Source organism: Pongo abelii, chromosome 11 (genome assembly GCF_028885655.2).
Source record: "Pongo abelii isolate AG06213 chromosome 11, NHGRI_mPonAbe1-v2.0_pri, whole genome shotgun sequence".
Taxonomy (NCBI): Eukaryota; Metazoa; Chordata; class Mammalia; order Primates; family Hominidae; genus Pongo; species Pongo abelii.
Window position 1 is genome coordinate 141,664,221 of NC_071996.2, and position 22,600 is coordinate 141,686,820.

The 22,600-nt window shown below is 59.7% G+C and overlaps 1 protein-coding gene across 1 annotated transcript in view; it reads left to right on the forward strand.

The window, feature by feature from the left end:
* ESPNL (espin like) overlaps positions 1 to 17,441 on the forward strand; it is a 32,523-nt gene extending 15,082 nt beyond the window's left edge. Inside the window, exons 5-9 of the mRNA XM_024243595.3 lie at positions 1,596 to 1,727; positions 9,410 to 9,524; positions 11,781 to 11,893; positions 12,865 to 13,062; positions 14,279 to 17,441. Of these exons, the coding sequence (XP_024099363.2) occupies positions 1,596 to 1,727; positions 9,410 to 9,524; positions 11,781 to 11,893; positions 12,865 to 13,062; positions 14,279 to 15,883 (2,163 nt within the window). The 3' untranslated portion in view covers positions 15,884 to 17,441. The remainder of the gene's footprint in view (positions 1 to 1,595; positions 1,728 to 9,409; positions 9,525 to 11,780; positions 11,894 to 12,864; positions 13,063 to 14,278) is intronic.
* The last annotated feature ends 5,159 nt before the right edge of the window (positions 17,442 to 22,600 follow it).

Sequence of the window (22,600 nt, forward strand, 5' to 3'; positions counted from 1 at the left end):
TCATCCTTGAGGTCTCGAGCTGACCTGCTAGCTGCACAGCTGGGTGTCGGTAGGGGCCAGGGGCGAGGGAGGCTGGTGGTGCCGGCCATCGATCAGTGCAGCTGTCCCTACTTTACAGACAGGCCCAGTTAGCTGGCCAAGTTCTCTGACCGGCAAGTCACAGAGCCAGATGAGCTCAAGGCCGCTGGACTTTGCTGCCAGGCCCCCTGCCACGCACGACAGCGTCACGTTGTGTTTACTCACGGCATGGCACACCTGCCGCTCCACGTGCATGCTGAACCTGTATTTATCTGTAGACAATGAACACTAATTGCACCTTTCATAGGTGAGGCACTGCAGTCCAGAGAGGAGCTGAAAATTCCTTTGGGGTCTCACAACTTTTTTGAGATGGAGTTTCACCGTTGTTGCCCAGGCTGGAGTGCAGTGGTGCCATCTTGGCTCACTGCAACCTCTGCCTCTCGGCTTCAAGCAATTCTCCTGCCTCAGCCTCCTGAGTAGCTGGGATTAGAGGCTCCCGCCACCACACCTGGCTAATTGCTTGTATTTAGTAGAAACAGGGTTTCACCATGTCAGGCTGGTCTGGAACTCCTGGCCTCAGGTGATCCACCCACCTTGGCCTCCTCAAGTGCTGGGATTACAGGCATGAGCCACTGCGCCCAGCCAAGGGTCTCACAACTTCTTACTTAGTTCAATTCAGTGTCACCCAAAGATGCTGAGGCCCAGCTGGTCTATCTCAGAGATAACGTTTGGGTCAAAGGCACAGTTTTGTGAACACAGCATTCGCCTAACTCAAGTTCGTTTTTGTGTTTCCCTAGTACTACAAAAGAGATACAGAAATGTTTACAGAATAAAGTACGGAATTCATTCTTGAGGTCCCCCGTCCCTCTCCCATCTGAATCCTTCACAGGCCAAGATGTCCTCTAGCCTTCCAGTCCTGTGGACTCCCTTCCCAGCCTCCTTCCCTCCCTTCTTCCTCCCCATTCCAATTACAAGAGCCCGTCAGGTACAAGGAGACAGGAGGGTCCTGGCCCCAAGTTGGCTGGGTAGGAGCATGCAGTGTGGCTGGCAAAGGTGGTGAGCGGCCTTGGTCAGGCATGAGCTGGTGCTCCGGGCTCTGGGGGGAACCTCATGGGGCCAGGAGGATGGTCCCACGGAGAGTGGGGCTGTGGCGGGAGGTAGCCCTGAGTCCCCGGGGCAGGGGCCAGTTGCTTGTCTCTCTGAGCCTTGTTTCTTCACGCGCATTGATCCACACCTCCAAGGGTGGCAAACATGGAAACTGGTTCTGCATTTAACACCTGGGCCATGGCAGCTGTGAGGGGTCTGGATGGGGCACCCTGATGCCTGTCAGCTCAGCACTGCTTCATATGCAGTGCCTGGTACTGTCTGGGCCAGGACGGGGTGGCTGTGGAATGAGGCTTGGGGGCTCCTAGGCAGGTCTCTGGAACCCCACGGCCCAGATTCAAGTCCTGCCCCTGCTGGGAAGGGCATCAGGGCAGCCTGCACCATGGGGCCAGGGGAGCGGCCTGCACAGGGCCAGTCCCATGGGCACCTGGTTTGTGTCGTGGTGGGTCACACGTGTGCCCTCCTCACTGCAGTGCTGCCAGACCCTAGTCTCCCACCATGTGGACCCCTCCCTGCGGGATGAAGATGGTTACACGGCGGCAGACCTGGCGGAGTACCACGGACACCGGGACTGTGCCCAGTACCTGCGGGAGGTGGCCCAGCCGGTAAGGCTCAGGGTCCCCAGCTGCCCTGGAGGCATGGGGGATGGGCCCAGACCCCAGCCAGGACCCCACTGCTGAACCTGCAGCACAGTCAGCTGGGAAGCTCACCATATCCAACTCATACATGGCATCGGAGCCAGGAGCAAGGGCCTGGGTGGGACTGAGGCACCACAGGGCAGCCAGTGCTAGGGCCAGGCTGTAACAGGAGCTGTGACAGGGGCCAGGACAGGGGCTGTGACAGGGGTGGGGCCAGAGCTGTGACAAGGACAGGGGCTGTAACAGGGGTCAGGACAGAGGGCATGTGACAGGGCCTGGGGCCATGGCTGTGGCCAGGGCGTGGCCTGGGCTTTTTGGAATTTGGCCAGGCCATGCCATTCGTCTAGGTCACAGAGACCACATCTGTGACTCAAGAGCCTCCATGCCCAGAGTTCCTCATGGGTGACATGGGTGATGTATGTCAGACTGAGGAGCCCCAGAAGTGGGAGCAGAACCTCCCAGAGCTGATTGCAAGGCGGCCAACAGCCCTGCAGCAGCCGGAAGGCAGCAGATTCCAGCCCTGGCTCTCGTCTTTCAGCCTGGGACCCCACAGCCTCTCATTTCCCCATTTGTAAGGACAGGGATCTTGTCTATCCCACTGGTCCCCAGCCCCTAGAACATGACAGGGCTCAACAAGTGTTTGCTGAATGAACAAATGAGCAAATGGACAGAAAAGCAGGTGGATGCATGAGGGTGAGCAGAGGAGGGGATGGATGGGGAGGGAACAGACAGAGGAGGAATGAATGGAGCAGGGAGGCCAAAGGAGTGAAAAATGAGGAGAGGGATACATGGAGAGGGGAGAGCTCAGGAGGGTGGACAGAGATGGGCGGAAGAGAAATGGATGAAGAAGGGTGGAAGGAGGAGGGTGGATGGAGGAGAGATGGACAGAGGAGAAATAGATGGAGGAGGGTGGATGGAGGAGAGATGGACAGAGGAGAAATAGATGGAGGAGGGTGGATGGAGGAGGAATGGATGGAGGAGGGTGAATGGAGGAGGAATGGATGGAGGAGGGTGAATGGAGGAGGAATGGATGGAAGAGGATGGATGGAGGAGGATGGATGGAGGAGGGTGGATGGAGGAGTTGGATGGAGGAGGGTGGATGGAGGAGGTATGGATGGAGGAATGGATGGTGGAGGGTGGTTGAAGGAGGGCAGATGGAGCAGGTGGATGGAGGAGGGTGGATGGAGGAGGAATGGATGGAGGAATGGATGGTGGAGGGTGGATGGAGGAGGAATGGATGGAGGATGGTAGGTGGAGGAGGGTGGGTGGAGGAGGTAGATGGAGGAGGGTGGATGGAGGAGGAATGGATGGAGGAGGGTGGATGGAGGAGGAATGGATGGAGGAATGGATGGAGGAATGGATGGTGGAGGGTGGTTGAAGGAGGACAGATGGAGCAGGTGGATGGAGGAGGGTGGATTGAGGAGGAATGGATGGAGGAATGGATGGCGGAGGGTGGATAGAGGAGGAATGGATGGAAGAGGGTAGATGGAGGAGGGTGGGTGGAGGAGGTGGATGGAGGAGGAATGGATAGAGGAGGTGGATGGAGAAGGGTGGATGGAAGAGGGTGGACGGAGGAGGGTGGATGGAGGAGGAATGGATGGAAGAGGTGGATGGAGGAGGGTGAATGGAGGAGGTGGATGGAAAAGAGTGGATGAGGGGAAATGGAGGAGGGTGGATGGAGGAGGAATGGATGGAGGAGGATGGTTGGAGGATGGTGGATGGAGGAGGAATGGATGGAGGAGAGTGGCTGGAGGAGGGTGGATAGAGGAGGGTGGATGGAGGAGGAGAGATGGAGGAGGGTGGATGGAGGAGGAATGGATGGAGGAGGAATGGATGGAGGAGGGTGGTTGGAGGAGGGTGGATGGAGGAGGGGAGATGCAGGAGGGTGGATGGAGGAGGAATGGATGGAGGAGGGTGGATGGAGGAGGGTAAATGGAGGAGGTGGATGGAGGAGGTGGATGGAGGAGGGTGAATGGAGGAGGTGGATGGAGGACGTGGATGGAAAAGTTGGATGGAGGAGGTGGATGGAGGAGGGTGGATGGAGGAGGGTGAATGGAGGAGGTGGATGGAGGATGTGGATGAAGGAGTTGGATGGAGGAGGTGGATGGAGGAGGGTGAATGGAGGAGGTGGAAGGAGGAGAGTGGATGGAGGAGGAATGGATAGAGGAGGGTGGATGGAGGAGAGTGGATGGAGGAGGGGAGATGGAGGAGAGGAGATGGAGGAGGTTAGATGAAGGAGGAATGGATGGAGAAGGATGGATGGAGGAGGTAGATGGAGGAGGGGAGATGGAGGAGGGGAGGCCTAGGGCAGTTACTGTGACAAATCCATCTAACCTAACTCAGTTTCTGCCACACCTCTTTTAGTGGCCACACCTTCAGGAAGGTGTTCTGAAATCACTTGGCCCTTCTTTTCAGGTGAGGGGACTGAGGCCCGGAAGGTGTCATCGCCCTCCACCCCCAAACCCTTTGTCTCCCCAAGGAGTTGCTGTGCCTCCTCTTCTCTGATGTGTCCCCTCAGAGCATCTGGGACAGAGCCACAGTCCCCCCCACCCCCAGCCCCTGGGGCCTGCCAGACACTTGTCACACTGCCACCACTGGGGCCTCTGTTAGCACTGACGGAAACCCACACCAGTCCTGCCATGCTTCTCAGGTGGCTCAGGTGGCCTCCGGGGAGCACGGCTCTGCCCTGGTTTTGCCCTGGTGCAGCAGTTTCAGGAACTAGAATTCAGTCACTGTGGGAAGTCATGTATTTACTAAATGGTGTGCTTGCTAGATGTCCAACGGGTCCTGGTTCAGCAGAAGGCTGTCTTTCTGGCTTGGCTTGAGAAGGTGGTGGCGCTCTGCTGGCTTCTGCCACAGAAGATGGTGCTCCACGGCCCACAGCCCAGGAGTGCCGGCTGCCTGGGTCTCCCCACAGCTCCTTCAAGGCCGCTGGGTCAGCCTTGGCCTTTTTTGGGCCCCTCCCTGCACTTCCTGCCTGGATGGCAGCCAAGATTAGCAGGTGGGGAGAGCAGCTGCTCTGCAGGTATCCCAGCCTCCACAAGCCCCTGGCACAAGGGAACAGCCCCACCCAACCTCCTGGGAGTCTCTGACACTGTTCCCACCCCAGCCATTCTGGGATCCCATGCCTGGGCTTTCTGTCCAAGCAGCGCCTCTGCCTTCTGTCCCCAGACCCCGTGGTAGTGGAGGACGGGTTGCGTTAGGCTCTTCACGTCCTTCCCACCCACAGTCTCTTCCTGCCCGCGCCTGGGCGCCCCCTGCCTGGCGCATGAAAACCCAACCCCGGGGCCTTCCTGGCTCCTCAGTCTGCAGCTTCAGGAGCCGGTTTGGGAGCTTGGGGTGGGGACTGGAGCCTGTCTCTGTCTTCTCCCTCTGGGAGGGTCTGGTGACAGCAGGGGGTGCTCGTCTCTCACCACTAGAGCTGTCTCCTCTCCAGGCCTCTGAGGGAGGGCAGGCTGTCAGCTGTGGGCCGGGGGAGGCCACGTGCCTGCTGCAATATTGATGGGAATGCAATCTGCAGGGGCTGCTCACACTGGCCGCCTCTGAGCTGGCCTCAGAAGAGGTGGTGAGATCCATCATTTTCCCCATGACAGCACAGCCTGTATCTGCCCCCAGGAGACTTGTGCATTCCAAGAGCAGCAGCAGCTTGGGGAGCAATGCTGGACAGTAGTGCTGAGACCTGCCCTGTGGGAGGTGCCCCCTCGGTGCCTCCTTTGTGTCGGGTCTGTGGGGCCCGCCCACCTCGGGGTCTGCTCAGGGTGCTACGGAAGGCCAGCCCTGCCCCTCCCTGGGCCTTGGGGCCCCTCTCCACGCAATGAGGGATGGGGTCTTGAAGGCCAGGGGCTGCCCTCGAGGCAGGCCCCCTCCCCTCTGCTAGCCAAGGAGCTGGGATCCTGGCTGTGGGGCTCTGAGCGCCCTGTCTGGGCAGGGATGGTGCATAGAACCCGCCATGCTTGGGGAGCAGAGCCTCTGGCATCTCCCATGGTGTCCAGGGCTGTCCCACTCACCCCCACCTGCCAGCACTGGTGCTGCCCTTCCTGGGCATGGGGCACTGGCAAGTTCTGAGCATCTCTAAACCCCAATTTTCTCACCACAGGGTCTCTGTCACCCAGGCTGGAGTGCAGTGGCACAGTCTCAGCTCACTGCAGCCTCAGCCTTCCAGGCTCAAGTGATCCTCCCACCCCAGTCTCCCAAGTAGCTGGGACTACAGGTGTGTGCCACCACACCCAGCTAATTTTTGTATTTTTTGTAGAGATGGGGTTTGGCCATGTTGGCCAGGCTGGTCTTGAGCTCCTGGGTTCTAGTGATCCTCCCGCCTCTGCCTCCCAAAGTGCTGGGACTACAGGCATGATCCACCGCACCTGGCCCAGAGTCTTGCTTTTTGGGTAAAGGAGAAGCTCCTCCAGCACCCAATGAGGCGCCTGCCCTGGTGGGCCCTCGGGACAGGTGTACTCCCTCCCCTTTGGGCCAGAAAGGTACTAAGACATCTTTATTTTATATATGAGGAAACTGAGGCCCAGAGAAGGTGAGAGGCTCCCTGGGCACTCTCCTCCCGCTGGGAAGGCTGGCACCCACACAGCCAGTAATGGAATCTCAGCCATGGCACCTGGTGTCCGGCACCCATACATGGGCCGTGATTCTCCCCGACCAGGTGGCATTACAGGCCTGTGACCTGGCTCACCACGATGCTCTCCATGTATAATGCATGGAGCCTCCGCAGTGCTCAAATCTCACCAAAAACCAGGGACAGGGACAGCGGGCGGGGCCGTGGGGCCACATGACCGCCAACCTCAGGGCAACTGTCCGACGCTGGGATTCGGGGCAGCACATGCCTAAATGTTAAGACCCCAATGGACAAGACCCCAACATCTGCGCCTCCAGATCCCTGAGGCTCCATCGTGTCCAGGGCCTTCCTATGGGAGCCAGGGGTGTGGTTACTCCCATTGCCAGGGAAACGCCACAGCCAGACTTCTCATCCCTGTTAAACTCAGAGACCATCCTAATACCGAGGGTGGCAGCAGCGTCGAGGTCTGAACCATGCCAGGTGCTCTCCGCAGTCCCTCAACTTTCCAAGAACTCTGATTTACAGGCGAAGAAATGGAGGCTCAGGGGGTGGCATCCCGGGCTTCTCGTTGGTGAGGAGTGGAGCAGGGCTGGGCCACAGGGACCTCGAGTAAGGTCCCCCAGGCCACAGGTGCTGTGCTGGGGCCAGAGTTCGGTAGTCCCCTGAGCCCCAGACTAACTTTCACCTCTTTTGTCTTCCCCAGCATAAGAGGGCTGCTGCCATCCTGCCAAGCCCCTCAACTCTGCCAGGGCTGGCCCCTCCCCACTGACAGCAGGTTCCATCTCAGGGAGGGGGCTGAGGGCTCCCAGGCAGGGGCAGAGAGGAGGCGAGAGGCACCATCCCACTCCCGGCTCGGTCCTGGCTGGGCAGGGGACAGTGCGGGGGCATTGGGGTGGCCTTGCTGTTGAGGGGCCCACTCCAGGCAGGGCTCAGCCCACCTCTGTCGGTGACACCACTTGTGTCTGGCTTTTCTGGCCGTGTCTGGTCTGGAGTCTGACTCTGCCCCGCTTGAAGCGGGGAAGCCAGCCTCTCACTATGTCTTGAACGTGGAGAAAGACACCAGACTCCTGGGTCCAAGACGGAGGACCTTCCTTCAGCACGGCAGGGAGCACGCATCATGTTTTGTGGTGTTCCCTCACCCCCGAGTCCCAGGTGGTGCGAGTTGGGTCCCAATGGCAGCTGTGCCGCGTGGGTTCGTGTCTCCTCCAAGGACCGTTGAGTCTGGGGAACACGCCGTTGCTCAGCAGAGAGCAAGTCGCTCCTAGTCCCTCAGTCACTCCTTGCACGCACAGCCCTGAGAAGTGGCCCAGAAAGGACAGCCAGGCTTTGTGTTCTTGGTCTTTCCCCAGAGGCCGACCTCTGTGGTGTCCCCCACCAAGGAAGCAGCTGTTCAGGGGCACTGGAGGGAGCAAAGACTGAAGTCTCCAGTGAGACTCTCATCCCGGCTCCGCGGCAGCCCGGCTGTGGGGCCTTGAGAAAGCCCCTTGCCCTCTCTGAGCCTCAGTTTCCCCATCTGTGCCCTGGGAGCCGTACCGTGGGTGGGGCTGGGGATTCCACTGGGTGGTCTCTCTTCTCATGGGGCCAAGGGATCTCAGGTCCCCTTCCATCTCCCAGAGCATCCCCTCCCCTGCCCCTGCTCTGTGGAGAGTTAAAGCTTCCGTGGTAAGAGATCCCAAGCCCGCCTGGCCACCTGACACCTCGGCTTCAAATATTCATGTGACAACTCCCACTCCTGGGGGCGGCGGCCTCAGCAGCCCCCGGTGTCCCAGGACAGCTGTGCTCCCTGCACTCTGCAGTTCGCGTCTGAGGGCCTCCGGGGCCGGGGCTGGGCGGTTGCTCCCCAGCCCACCGTGCACCAGGGTTCCTGGGCTGTGGGCACAGATTCCTGGAAGGAGTGAGGTGCGTGGGGGCCGGGCAGATGGGCTTTCAGACTGTGTTCACTCCCCCGTGGCCCAGTGGGGTGAGGGTCCTGGAGGGGAGGTGGCTGAGGGGCCACCCAGCGTCCTTGCTGGAAGGCAGCCTGTGCCACCTTGTCCATGAGCAAGGGAGGCTTAGGGAGGCCAAAGATTTGCTCAAGCAGGGCCGGCTTCACTGCAGTCCGGCCCCAGTGCAGCATGAAAATGGGGGTCCTGCATTCAGAAAGGAGAACGAATTTGAAGGCAGAGACAGCCGTGCATTCGAGCAAGCTGCAGCATGGGTCCCTTCCCCTCTCACGACGGGCCCTGGGCCCAGGCCACATGTCCAGATTCGTGGCCGATTTGAGTGCTCTGCTCTGCCCACGGCTTTCACTAGCACTGACCCTGGAGCCCCGATGGCCACGTCTGGCTTCCAGTGCCCACTGGAGGGCAGGGACAAGAGCTTTGGTCTGACAGGCACAGTGGGGGAGGTGCCCAGAGGGACAGTGGCATGTGGCCCTGCTGGCTGGGGAAAAGGGCTGCCCATGCCCTCGGCTGGTGGGCACATCGGGGACCCCATCCTAGTCCACTGCCCTCCCCTCTCCTCACCAGGTCTCTCACGGGGCCATCCACCCTCAAGACACGGACAGGCCCCATGTCAGGGCTGAAGTTCCAGGCGGACCACAGCACAGGAGTCAGGGCAGTCGGGGAGGGGGGTGTGCAGGAGAGTGTACGTGCGTGTGTGTGCAGGAGAGTGTACATGTGTGTGTGCAGGAGAGTGTACATGTGTATGTGTGCATACGTGTGCACACGTCTTTGTGAGGCCACAGGGCGCTGGGCACAGCTGGAAACCAGGCCCTAACCCAGTGCCTGGAGCCCCAGAGCTCAGCTGCCTCCAGAGGGAGCCTGGAAGCTCAGCTCTGAGATGAGGGTGGCCCACCCAATAGAGGCGGCGGTGGGCGGGGAACCAAGGTGGGGTGCCGGGAAGTGATGGCACTCAGGCAGGAGATGACCCTGAGACAGAACCCTGATCAAGGACCTGCCCCTCTCCTGCCGCCTCCTTACCTGTCCCAGCCCTTCTCAGATGCACAGGCTCCCCAAGGCTCGCCCACTGGGTGGTCCCGCCCCTGTCTAGGTGAGCAGGGAGGAGCCCACGGGGACCCCCACTGACCAGGTCCATCCACCCACAGGTGCCCCTGCTAATGACGCCCCCACCACCGCCGTTCCCCCCACCTCCACTGTTGGCCACGAGGCGCTCCCTGGAGGATGGAAGAAGAGGAGGCCCAGGGCCGGGGAACCCCAGCCGTGAGTGCACAGCCCCACGTGGGCCGCCCGGGGCATGGGCCTGGGAGAGGGTGCCACTGGCCTCCCCTCCGAGGTCCTGGACCGGTGGGGAAGTCTACAGGCAGCCGGGCACCCCATCACCCTCCCTCCCCGGTTGCTTCCAGGTTTCCTTGACTGTCTTTGGTGCTTTGGAAAGGTTAGGATTAGCATTTTCCGTGGTGGGCACTTACAGTCACAGTAACTTATCCAGGGGTAAAAGCGGGGAGACGGGCCGCTTGGGCCCAAGCCCTTTGTGGATGGGCTGCTGTCCCTCAGACCCCAGCACACCTCGCATGCATGGGCTAGCAGGGCGAGCAACGGTCCTCACACTGTGGGCCACCACCATTAGGGGTCTGTGACCAGTGTGGAGTGGAGTGGAGTGGACTGGAATGGAATGGAATGGAATGGAATGATCAACAGGTGCCACAGGTAGTGAGGGCGAGCTTCCTCCACGGGCCCTGCTGCGGCCCTGTACTCACATGTGGGAGTGTGTTCTGTGTGTGATTGCGTCTGTGTGTTCTGTGTGTGATACACATAGATACGGGGACCCTTCTCTGTGTGTGATTGTGTCTGTGTGTGATTGTGTCTGTATCTGTGTATGTTGTGTCTGTGTTTGTGTGTCTGTGTGATTGTGTCTGTGTGTATCTGTGTGTGACTGTTCATGTGTGTCTGTGTGTGATTATGTCTATGTGATTGTGTCTCTGTGATTGTGTGATTGTGTCTGTGTGTGTCTGTGATTGTGTCTGTGTGCATCTGTGTGTGCTTGTGTTCATGTGTGTGATTGTGTCTGTGTGTGTGATTGTGTCTGTATGTGGCGATTGTGTGTGTGTTCTGTGTATCTGTGTATTGTGTTTGTGTTTCTGTGCATGATTATGTCTGTGTATCTATGTGTGATTGTGTCTGTCTGTGTCTGTGTGATTGTGTCTGTGTGACTGTTTCTGTGTGTGTCTGTGTGTGATTGTGTGTCTGTGATTGTGCCTGTGTATGTGTGTGATTGTGTCAGTGTGTGATTGTGTCTGTGTGATTGTGTGTGTGTTCTGTGTCTGTTTCTGTGTGTGATTGTGGCTATGCATCTGTGTGTGATTGTGCCTATGTATATCTGTGATTGTGTTCTTGTGTGTCTGTGTGTGATTGTGCCTGTGTGAATCTGTGTGTGATTGTGTTCATGTGTGTCTGTGTGTGATTGTGTCTGTGTGTATCTGTGTGTGATTGTGTCTGTGTGTGTCTGTTCTGTGTCTGTGTTTCTGTGTGATTGTTCTGTGATTGTGTCTGATTGTGTGTATGTGATTGTGTCTGTGTGTGTCTGCGTATGATTGTGTGTATCTGTGATTGTGTCTGTGTATCCATGTGTGATTCTGTGTGATTGTGTTTGTGTATGTCTGTTCTGTGTCTGTGTGTGTATCTGTGTCTGTGATTGTGTCTGTGTGTGTGATTGTGTCTGTATGTGTCTATGTGTGATTGTGTGTATGATCGTGTCTGTGTGTCTTGATTGTGTCTGTGTGTGTGTCTGTGTGTGATTGTGTGATTGTATGTTATTGTGTGTCTGTGTGTCTGTGTATGATTGTGTCTGTGTGTGTGTGTCTGTGTGTGATTGTGTATCTGTGTGTGATTGTGTTTGTGTGTCTGTTCTGTGTGTTTCTATGATTGTGTCTGTGTGTATGATTGTGTCTGTGTCTGTATGTGATGTGATTGTGTCTGTGTGTGTCTGTGTGGTTGTGTCTGTGATTGTGTTTGTGTGTGATTGTGTCTGTGTTGTGTGTATGTGATTGTGTCTGTGCATGTCTGTGTGTGATTGTGTCTGTGTGTGTCTGCCTGGCTGTGATGCAGACATGTTCTTCACTCAAGGCTGACACTGAAGTGTATGTTTTCATTGGGGCAGGGAGCATTGCGGGCAGCAAGGGAACCAGCTTTGGGGCCTGCAGAGGTGCGTTAGGGGCCGGTGACCTCCAGGCCTCAAGCCCTTCCCAGCTCCTCCCCTGCTGCAGGAGGGGCCGCGGCGTGGCCCAGGGGTGTGCCGCAGGCTCTCCCATCAACCAGGCAGGGGCGGTCCCCACTGACTCCCCAGAGAAGGTCCAGTGGGGCCCCCGAGGTGTTCCAGGGCAGGGCGGGCTGGGGTCAGCTCCCAGCTTGCAGATTGTTCAGGAGCTCAGCTCTGCCCCCAGGGCCGGATCCCTGAGGCTCTGGGTCTCTGCTCCTCAGCCCTTGCCCTTCCTGCAACACCCCCCTTCTTCTTGGCAGCCATGTCCCTCAGCCCGGCCTGGCCTGGCCATCCTTACCAGCCTCTTTCCAGGGAGCAGATGACCAGCCCGGCCCCTCCGAGGATCACCACCAGTGCCACGGCCGACCCCGAGGTACGTCCCCCACCCCTGCATTCCTGTCTCCCGGGGCCCCCAGCCAGCCTCCATTCCCATCCTCTTAGGGGCCCAGGGAAGCCCCCAGCACAGCCAGGCCTTTCCTGAAGGGTGGATGCCAGGCTGCCTGCGTCACTCTGCTGCTCTCAAGAACACCCTGAGTTCTGAGGAGACGGGAGTGTCAGGGCGACGGCAGCTGTCCCCCCACCACAGAAACACGGGACCCTTCTCTGTCATCCCAGATGGCTGCAGTGGCCCAAGCCCCTCTCCCTGACCTCTGAGCTCAGGGGTGCTCCGTGCCTGCTTCGAGTCCGGAGATCGCAGCAGCCATCCATGGGCAGGGCCCTGCTGCCACTGTCCTCCTCCTCAGGGCCTCGGCCAGCCCAGACCAGCAGAAGGGTCCTGCTCCCCCTTACCCTCCCTTTCCTGGGCGCCGGGCCCTTAGAAAGCCAGCCCAGCCTTTCCCTGAGTGGTACTGCAGATTCTCAACCACTGAGATGTTCGGTGGGAGTCTGGGAAATGCCACGCGGCGCTGCTGCCCGTCCTGGAGAGCTGGAGCGTGCAGAGCGCATTGAAGGCTCTGACAAGCCCTCTGCGGCACAGGATTGGCTGCCAGGCTTTGTCTATGTAGCTGTGCCCAGAGCACGTTTGCCCAGGGACACGGTGTGCTCCGCGAGCATCTGCTGGGCTTGTATAGGGGACGGGGAGGGACCTCTGGTTTCATTTCTCTGCCAACAATCCCCTCACACACATCTTACCCCACCCCCCTCCAGTCCCTCCCCTCTGAGGCCTCACTCTTAAGCTGGGGATGAGGGGGTGGAGTGCCGTCCGTGGCCCCCACTGTCCCTCCTCTCAGGGCGCCCTGTTGGCGTGCCCTGGGCGGAGCCAACCCCCCACGTCCTCCCGGATCTTCCCTCCACTCAGGGCCTGGGTCCCCTTCGGGCCTCTGTAACCCACCCCCTTCTGCACAGGGGACAGAGACGGCGCTGGCGGGGGACACCTCAGATGGCCTGGCCGCACTACAGCTGGATGGGCTGCCCTCAGGCGACATCGACGGGTTGGTGCCCACGCGGGATGAGCGCGGCCAGCCCATCCCCGAGTGGAAGCGGCAGGTGATGGTGCGGAAGCTGCAGGCGCGCCTGGGCGCAGAGAGCTCCGCAGAGGCCCAGGTAGGCCCCGGGGAGGGGCGGGACCAGTGGGCGGGGCGGGGTCTTTTCCAGGTAGGTGGAAGTGGAAGTCAGGGCGACCGAAGCCCAGAACTGAATCCAAGACCCTGGGGCCCCTCTCCCCTGTGGCCTCAGCTGCTGCTTCCGCCGGAGGATGAAGTGAACCTGACCAGAGGACTCTGAGCAGAGCCCCTTCACCTGCTCTGGAGGCATGGGTCCCACATATCCTTCCACTTGGCGGATGTGTGGCACATGCCTGCCTGTGCCAAGCGTTGTTCTAGGCCCTCCTGGGCGCAGCGTCTAGCAGGGAAGACCGTGGCCCATAGGCGGGTGCCCGCAGGTGTGTGGGGTGCGATTCCCACTGCTGCGGAGAAAGCAAAGCAGTTGGGGGACTATGATATATGGGTGCTTAGGGCGCCCCCTCTGGGGACGTGGCCTTGAGCAGGGGCCAGAGGGAAGAGAGGGGGAGCCCTGTGGGAATTTGGGGCAAGCACCTCCTAGGCAGCGGGAACAGCCAGTGCAAGGGTCCTGAGGCCCGGCTGGCCGGGGAAGGAGCAGGAGGAAGCGCTCTGGCGTGGAGTGGGCGCCTGAGGTTGGAGAGGAACCTGGCTGGGATTATTGCACCTCTGTGAGGCCGTGGGGAGCCACTGAGAATCTGAGCAGAGAAGGGCTGTGATGTGCCTTGGATTTTAACAGGCTCCCCCGGCTGCTGTGCAGACAGCAGTTCAGGAATTGTGCCCTCAGAGGCCCACGATTTTGTCAGGACGATTGAGTTCTGCGCCCCCGGTCCAGTGCTGTCTCCAGCGCAATCCCGCCAGCCACATGCAGCCATTGAAATTCATTACAATTTAAGGAAAGTAAAAGTCCTGCCCCTCCGTCGCACTAGCCACCTGTCGTTTCTGTAGCCACAGGTGGCTCCTGGCTGCTGGAATACAGCCCATCTCCATCGTCTCAGGACTGTGGCACAGCCGTGTCTGAGGGCCCAGCCTGTCCTTGCCTGTTGGGCTGGGAGCCATAGGGGCTGGGAGCCATAGGGCTGAGAGCAGAGCAAGACTGGGGCAGAGCAGGTCAGGGGCTTCTGCCCTAGCTGGGAAGCCCTTGAAAGTCTTACCTTGGGGCAGGACCAGAGGCTCTGCAGAGATACTGAGAACTCAGGGACTTGGAAGCTAGGTGGGCTGATGGCGGGTGGGCGGGCTCACCCTGCCCTTCCTGTGCTCAGGACAACGGTGGGTGCTCAGGCCCCACGGAGCAGGCGGCCTGGAGGTACTCACAGACTCACCAGGCCATCCTGGGGCCCTTTGGGGAGCTGCTGACAGAGGATGACCTGGTCTACCTGGAGAAGCAGATTGCAGACCTGCAGCTTCGGCGCCGCTGTCAGGAGTATGAGAGTGAGCTGGGCCGGTTGGCGGCTGAGCTGCAGGCCCTGCTGCCCGAGCCCCTGGTCAGCATCACGGTCAACAGCCACTTCCTGCCCCGGGCACCCAGACTGGAGGTTGAGGAGGCCTCAACCCCAGCGGCTGAGCCCACAGGCTCTGCGGAGGCCTCGGAGGTGGCCCCCAGGGGGCAGCCCCTGCCCTTCTGGTGCAGCCACATCTCCCGCCTGGTACGCAGCCTGTCCCTGCTGCTGAAGGGCGTGCATGGGCTGGTACAGGGGGATGAGAAGCCGGCCACCCGGCCCCTGCAGGACACCTGCAGGGAGGCCTCGGCCAGCCCCCCTCGGAGCGAGGCCCAGCGCCAGATCCAGGAGTGGGGGGTGTCTGTGCGGACGCTGCGGGGCAACTTTGAGTCAGCCTCCGGCCCACTCTGTGGCTTCGACCCTGGCCCCTGCGAGCCGGGGGCCCAGCGCAGGCAGTGCCTGAGTGGCTGCTGGCCGGCCCTGCCTAAGCCCCACAGTGGCCTGGCTTCAGGGGAGCCCAGGCCTGGTGACACAAAGGAGGCCAGGGACTCCGGCATCAGCTGCAAGGAGGTGCCATCGGAGGCGGGCGCCGCAGCCGGCCCGGACCTGGCCAGCCTGCGCAAGGAGCGCATCATCATGCTCTTCCTCAGCCACTGGAGGAGGTTGGCCTACACGCTGGCCCTCAAGACAGTGGCCTGCAGGACCCTAGGAGCCCGCCACGCGGGGTTGCGGGGCCAGGAGGCCGCCAGGAGCCCTGGGCCACCCTCCCCGCCCAGCGAGGGCCCCCGGCTGGGCCACCTGTGGCAGCAGCGCAGCACCATCACCCACCTGCTGGGCAACTGGAAGGCCATCATGGCTCATGTGCCCGCCCGGCAGCTGCGGCGGCTGAGCCGGCGGCCCCGCGGGGCCCTGTCCCCTGAGCAGTTCCTGCCCCACGTGGACGGGGCTCCCGTGCCCTACAGCAGCCTCTCGCTGGATCTCTTCATGCTGGGTTACTTCCAGCTGCTGGAGTGCGACCTGCCGGCCGAGGAGCGGAAGCTGCGCCACCTGCTCTGTTTCGAGGTCTTCGAGCACCTGGGCATCCACGGCTGGGAGGCTGTGCGCGCCTTCCACAAGGCCGTGACCGACGAGGTGGCCGCCGGCCGCCGGGCCTGGACCGACGGCTTCGAGGACATCAAAGCCCGCTTCTTTGGCTCCAGCCAGCGTCCCGCCTGGGATACGGAGCCTGGCCGCAAGTCAGGCCTGACCCCGCTCGGGCCTCTGCCGCACGCCACCGTCCCCTGCAGCGGCCCTGAGCCCACAGCAAAGCGGCCGGGGTCCCGCTCCCAGCAGAGCAGCTTCAACAGCGAGGACATCTGCGGCTACATCAACCGGAGCTTTGCCTTCTGGAAGGAGAAGGAAGCTGAGATGTTCAACTTTGGAGAATGACCCTACTGGCAGCCTGCTTTCCAGAATGTGGTTTGGGGGTGACTTGGGGTTTCTGTTTTCTTTTCCTTGCTCACACCCTTGGTGGCCGGGTGAGCCGGGCAAGGCTGCCTCCAGTCCTGCTGGTTATCGGAGGCTGCGGGACTGTTCTGTTGTGGCATGGTTCTCCTCCCAGCCAGGACTCGGACTCCTTCTCACCACTGCACCCAGGAAGCCCCTTGGCAGGCTCTGAAGTGAGGCAATGGGCCACCCCAGCCCAGGGCACCTCTGCCCAGCTGGCCCCCGAGACCTGGGATGCTGCCTGTTTCCCGCTTGTCCTTCCCCAGTGCCACCAGTTACCTTGGTGTCCTGTCCCTCAGTTTCCGTGGTGCTGGTGGTCTCGGCCACATCCACCTTTCATGTGTGTCTGAGGTGGCCCCAGGCCCTGGTCCTGCCCCTGTTTCTCCTGCTGACCTTGGGCCACACCCCTTCACCTCCTGTCTGTGAATTTGGGGGAGCTGGAGTGATTCTGAGGACAGATTCCATGGGCAGGAGGCCTTCCTGCCAGGCCATCCCTGCTGGTCACACACCGATGCCTGCCAGGCCAGTGCCCCAGCCCAGGGTTCTCCAGAGGCCCTGCTCCCTCAAAGGAAGGCTCCCCATGGGGCCCCTGTCCTCCAACCTGACCAGCCCCGGCCTAGTCGTGGGCCCCAGCAAGGCCGGAGAGCAGGGACGTGGGAGTAGCAGTGGCTGAGAGAGAGTCCCCCAGGCAGGGTGGCTGGCGCCCACTCTCAAAGGCTGCCGCACACAGAGGAGAATGCCGGCAGGGGTGGGCAGCAGCCAGACCTCGGTGGGGTGTGGATACTCCCTGAGGGCACCTGGGTGTCACCCACAGTACACCTCTTCACAGGGGCCTGGGTACTGGAGGGAGGGATACAGGAAGGGAGATGGATTCCGTCCTCGGGGGCTCTGGGTACTGCTGCCGAGTATCACTGGGCATGGTGCTGGGCATGGCTGGCATAGGGTGTGGCTTGTCCCCAGCTTCTGATGGCAGCCAGGAGAATGGGTCATCACCCAGGCTCTGGGGCTGAGGAGGGCGGGGCCCAAGCCCACAGGGACTTTGGAGGCGGGGCTCTGCAGCCGTGAGATGGCCCAGCAGGGAGTGGCAGGGAGGGGCGGCTTCAGGAATATTCCTCCTGGCATCCAGGCCCCCTGGGACAGAGGAGGGTGCAGTCAGGCGACAGGCTTGGCAGGGCTCCCCACCTCGCTCCTGGTTATTGTCCAGGCAGAACCTGGAGGGCAGCGGGCAAGCTGTTGGATGGAACAGAGAGACCCTCGCAGCTGACTAGGGCCCAAGGGGAGGGACACTCAAGAAGATGTAAAATTGGGAGGGGTGGTATTGGCCATTGGGGCAGGCAGGGCCGGGAAGGGAAGTAGCACTGGCCCCAGCCCTGAGCCAGTGGCTTTTCCCCAAGGGCCTACTCTGCAGCCGGCCCGCTCTGGCTTCCTCCACTGCTAAAGACCCTGCCGTAGAGCTGAAGCTGAACACGTGTTTGCTAAATAGATTCCCATTCCTAGCCCACCCCCTCTCTTGTGCTTGTTCACCCATCCCTGAGAGCCGCCTACGCCCTCACAGAGCCCGGTACCAAACCCGAGATGAGTCCTCATCTCAGCTCTGCCGAAATACCAGGGCCACTGTCCTTGGTCCCTCAGAGCCTCTGGTTTCTCATTTGCAGCTTGGGATGCATGCGGACCTCATGCTCCTGGGATTGTGGTGAAGGAGGACGCGGGTCCCACATGGGAGGGGCCTCTGTGCTGGGGAATCAGCATCGTCTCAGACACTCACCAACATGCAGCCAGCATTGCAGAGTTCCTTCTCTTTGTTTCTTTCTTCCCTTTCTTTTTTTTCCTTTCTTTCCTTCCTTTTCTTTTCTTTCTTTCTCTCTCTCTCTTTCTTTTCTTTTCTGTAGATTCAGTGGCTGAATCTACATATGTCAGCCACCATGCCCAGCTAATTTTTTTGTATTTTTTGTAGGGACAAAGTCTTGCTATGTTGCCCAGGCTGGTCTTGAACTCCTGGGCTCAAGCAATCTGCCCGCCTCAGCCTCTCAAAGTGCTGGGATTACGGGTGTTTCAGAGTTGTTTCTAATGAGCAGGGCACTGGGACCAGCCAGGAGCATCCTGAACACTGCCTCTCAGTCAGTGGGGCCCTGGCTCTTGGCCACAACACGCGCCCAGTGGAGACAGAGGAGGGCTGCTCCACCCAGTGCGGCCACTGCCCAGGGCTGGCAGAGGGCAAGGGGCATCAGGTGGGTCTAGGCAGAGCCCTTGGCTGGGGGCGTCAGAAGGTTTGGGCGCTGCAGTGTCTCCCGGGATCCCCTCATGCACCAGCTGCTGGCAATGTTGTTCTGAGGGCCCTGACAGACGAGGGGGCTGGAGGCAGGGGCAGCAGGCCTCAGGTCACTCCCTGGCCGAGGGTGCTCAAGAGAAAGCACTGGGCAGGGAGTCGGCCCTCCTAGCTCTGGCCGTCCCTGCCCACTCGCCGTGCCCTTGGGCAAGTCCTCCATAGCCTCCAGGCCTCAGTTTCCCAGCTGAGGAGCTAGATCAAGGCCAGCAGGGGACACACGCATCAGGGGTCCCAGGAGAGCCTGGGGTGGGATGCCAGGCGAGGGGTGAGGTGTGGCTCAGATCCCGGCTGGGCCCCTGGAGTGCTGCTGGGGTGCCCTGGGGTGACCCCTAAATGACCTTCTGCCAAAACCCTGCCTCTGGGGGAGCTGCCCCAGGGATTCTGATTCCCTTGGCCTGGGTGGGTCTGGAAAGCTGGGGTTTTAACACATTCCAGACGATTCTGATGCCCAGCAGCTGGAACCCGTGGCCCACCAGCAGCTCACCTGTGGGAAGCACGTGTTCCCGGGGGCAGGCAGGCACTGGCCCCTGCAACGCCACACTCACAGCTGTAGGGCCCGTTTGGTGCCTATAAATCTGTTGTTCAATTGACAAAAATCTCACTGAGGACCAGAGACGGCATCCACAGCGCCCTGGAGGCACCGACATCAGTGAGGCGGCCACGTGCAAAGCAAAGGCGCAAAGCCTGGGGGCTTCCCGATGAGTCAAAAACATCCAGGAGAAAGGGAGCCCCGTGTCCCCAGCCCATAGATGAGGGCAGGATGGAGATGTGGAAAAACAGAAACCCTCCTCAAGGGCAGTGCTGGAACCCCAGCTTCTCCCTCACAGCTGGGTCAATGTGCAGAGGGGCGGGCTCCCCGCATGTCAGTGCACAGGCTTAATGCAAAGCCCAGCTCATTTAAAAATTCAATGTCAGCCGGGCGTGGTGGCTTACGCCTGTAATCCCAGCACTTTGGGAGGCTGAGGCGGGTGGAACACGAGGTCAAGAGATCAAGACCATCCTAGCCAACATGGTGAAACCCCATCTCCACTAAAAACACAAAAATTAGCTGGGCGTGGTGGCGGGCACCTGTATTCCCAGCTACTCGGGAAGCTGAGGCAGAATTGCTCGAACCTGGGAGGTAGAGGTTGTAGTGAGCCAAGCTCATGCCACTGCACTCCAGCCTGGGTGACAGAGCAAGACTCTGTCTCAAAAACAAAAAACATTTTCAATTTCATCTCAGTAGGATGATATCGCTCTTTGTGAAGCTAGGAGTGATAACCTCCTCCTGTTTGTGGACGCTCAGGCTGTTTTCCATTTGGGACTATTACAACGAAGGTGGCGTCACCTGTGTGATTATTCCCTCAGAATAGATTCCGAGTGTGAAATCACCAAGTTAAAATGTGTAAGGCCGGGTGCAGTGGCTCACGCCTGTAATCCCAGCACTCTGGGAGGCCAAGGCAGGCAGATCACTTGAGGTCAGGAGACCATCCTGGCCAACATGGTGAAACCCCATCCCTACTAAGAATACAAAAAAATTAGCGGGGCATGGTGGTGCATACCTGTAATCCCAGCTACTCAGGAGGCTGAGGCAGGAGAATCGCTTGAACCTGGGAGGCGGAGGTTGCCATGAGCAGAGATTGCACCACTGCACTCCAGCCTGGGTGATAGAGCGAGACTTCATCTCCAAAAAAAAAAAAAAATTTTGTGAGTGAGCTCCCCTCTGCTGGGCTGGGGGCCTTCCAGCTGTGAGGACATCCCAGGCCAGGTCTGCATATCAGTCTGCCCACCTCTCGGGGGCCTTACAGCCCTGCACAGCACCTCTCACTCCATCTGGGGTGATTTGGGGCCTGGGTTCCATCGGGCTGTCCTTGGTTCCCTTTCACCAGCACTCTTACACGTCAGACGGCCCCTCCTTCCCTGCAGACTTGCCGTGGCACCGCTTTCTGTGCGTTCACTGTTGGGATTTGTTTATTCTTGGGTCAAAACCACCTTGTTTGATGGCACATTGTGCTATAATGATGACATCTTCGTATCTGAGATGGAAGCCCCCCACTGCTCTGCTGTTTACATGTTTTTGTCTGCTGCACTAGTGACCTAGCGCTGCATAGTCAACTGCCTGAAATCCAGAGTCCTAGAACAGCGCACACCCATGGTCACATGCATCATCTCTCAGTTTCTCCTCGGGAGCACGTGTGTGTGGTGGCTGCATCTCAGGATGTCTCACGAAGTGCTCAGCCCAGCTGCAGTCATCAGAAGCCTGGCCTGGGGCGGGAGGCTCTGTGGGCTGGGACTATAGGTGTGCACTGCCACTACTGGCTAATTTTTGTATTTTTAGTAGAGATGGGGTTTCACTATGTTGACCAGGCTGGTCTCGAACTCCTGACCTCAGGTGATCCACCCGCCTCAGCCTCCCAAAGTGCTGGCATTACAGGCGTGAGCCACCGCGCCTGGCAAAAATTCAAAATCTTCAAGTGCTGATCACATCAGAAACGCCCACAATATAACAAGGTGTAAGGAAAGGGCGCTGACCCACACATGCAGGCAGGCTCATTTTGACAACAGGAAAGAGCTGGAAGCATATTAATGGCGAATGATCTTTTACTGGTGACACTTTCTGCTTTTTATTTTTATGTTTTCCAAAAGGAACTTGTGTTATTTTTATCTTCATAAAAAGAAACAAGCGGTATATTTTTAAAAACTGCGCCACTCAGTAGCAATCTCTTGATGGAGGATCTGTTTTGCGCCCCCGGTGTTGAGTTTCCCAGACTGACCTGTCATCTGAGGTGCTGGGGCTCCGAGCCCCACAACGGCTGCTGTGAGGCCTCCACACTTGGCAAGCAGTGCTGTTCCCCGAGCAGAGCCAGCTCCCCGTGACAGCAGCCTGTCATCAGCATCCCCTGTCCTCATTTCCTCCAGCCCGAGCTGGGATTGCAAACAGGGGGGACAGTATGGAAACCCAACACTCTAGCACCCGCCCCATAGTGGTCCTGGACACAGAGAGTTGGGGTCCTCCATGAGGGTCCCCCACCCAACATGAGGCTGATGCCCAAGGCCAGGGGGAAAATCTTGGGACAGTGTGGATCATGAGCAGGGGAAGGAGCAGGAGCGGGGGCCAGGCTATGCTGGGCTGGGCTGGGCTGGGCTGGGCTATGGCTGGGCTATGGCTGGGCTGGGCTGGGCTGGGCTATGGCTGGGCTATGGCTGGGCTATGGCTGAGCTGGACTGGGCTGTGGCTGGGCTACGGCTGGACTGGCTGAGCTGGGCTGGCCTATGGCTGGGCTATGACTGGGCTATGGCTGAGCTGGGCTGGGCTATGGCTGGGCTACGGCTGGACTGCCTGAGCTGGGCTGGCCTATGGCTGGGCTATGGCTAAGCTGCGCTGGGCTATGGCTGGGCTATGACTGGGCTATGGCTGAGCTGGGCTGGGCTACGGCTGGGCTATGACTGGGCTATGGCTGAGCTGGGCTGGGCTATGACTGGGCTATGGCTGGGCTATGACTGGGCTATGGCTGAGCTGGACTAGGCTATGGCTGAGCTGGGCTGGGCTATGGCTGGGCTACAGCTGAGCTGGACTGGGCTATGGCTGGGCTATGGTTGGGCTATAGCTGAGCTGGGCTGGGCTATGGCTGGGCTATGGCTGAGCTGGACTGGGCTATGGCTGGGCTATGGTTGGGCTATAGCTGAGCTGGGCTGGGCTATGGCTGGGCCAGGCTGGGCTGTAGAGGAAGCATGGACTCAGGGAATCTCTATGGAAGGTAACCCTGAGGGCACCTTGCAGACTTGGCAGTAATTTGTAGGTGAGCTTCCCCTCCATAGGCTGTGTGCATCTCAGGACCAGGAGTGGGGTTCTGTCTCCCTGGGGGCCACCTGGGCCTCTCTGGTCTGTAAGAGCATTAGGACAATCCCTAGTAGCATCAAGAGGCCACAGCCATACCCAGTACTCCCCAGTTCCTCCAGGTCGCAGCACACATGGAAATGGTCATACTGGTCAGGCCCACATGGCCGATGGGTAGAGGGCTGAGGGCTGAGGGCTTCTCTCCCATGCACCTGAAGTCCCTCAGCCACAAAGCTCTGCTCTGGCCATGGTGTGAGAAATGTCCAGTGGCCTCCTGGGTCCCCAACTTAACCCACCTCACTTTGGTCAGGGCCTGTGGTTCTGAGCCCAGTTCAGTCCCAGGCGTGAGGGCTTCCCCCTGCGACTATCGTGAACCAAGTGCTGGACGGGAGGCTGAGAGTCCACTGCTGTATTTTTAGATGACCCTGTTTCTTAGCCATCCTGGGCAGCCCCGAGGCCAAGGCCATGGGGTAGCAGGGCAAGGAGCCCCAGGATCTCCCCTATCTGCGCTAGCTGG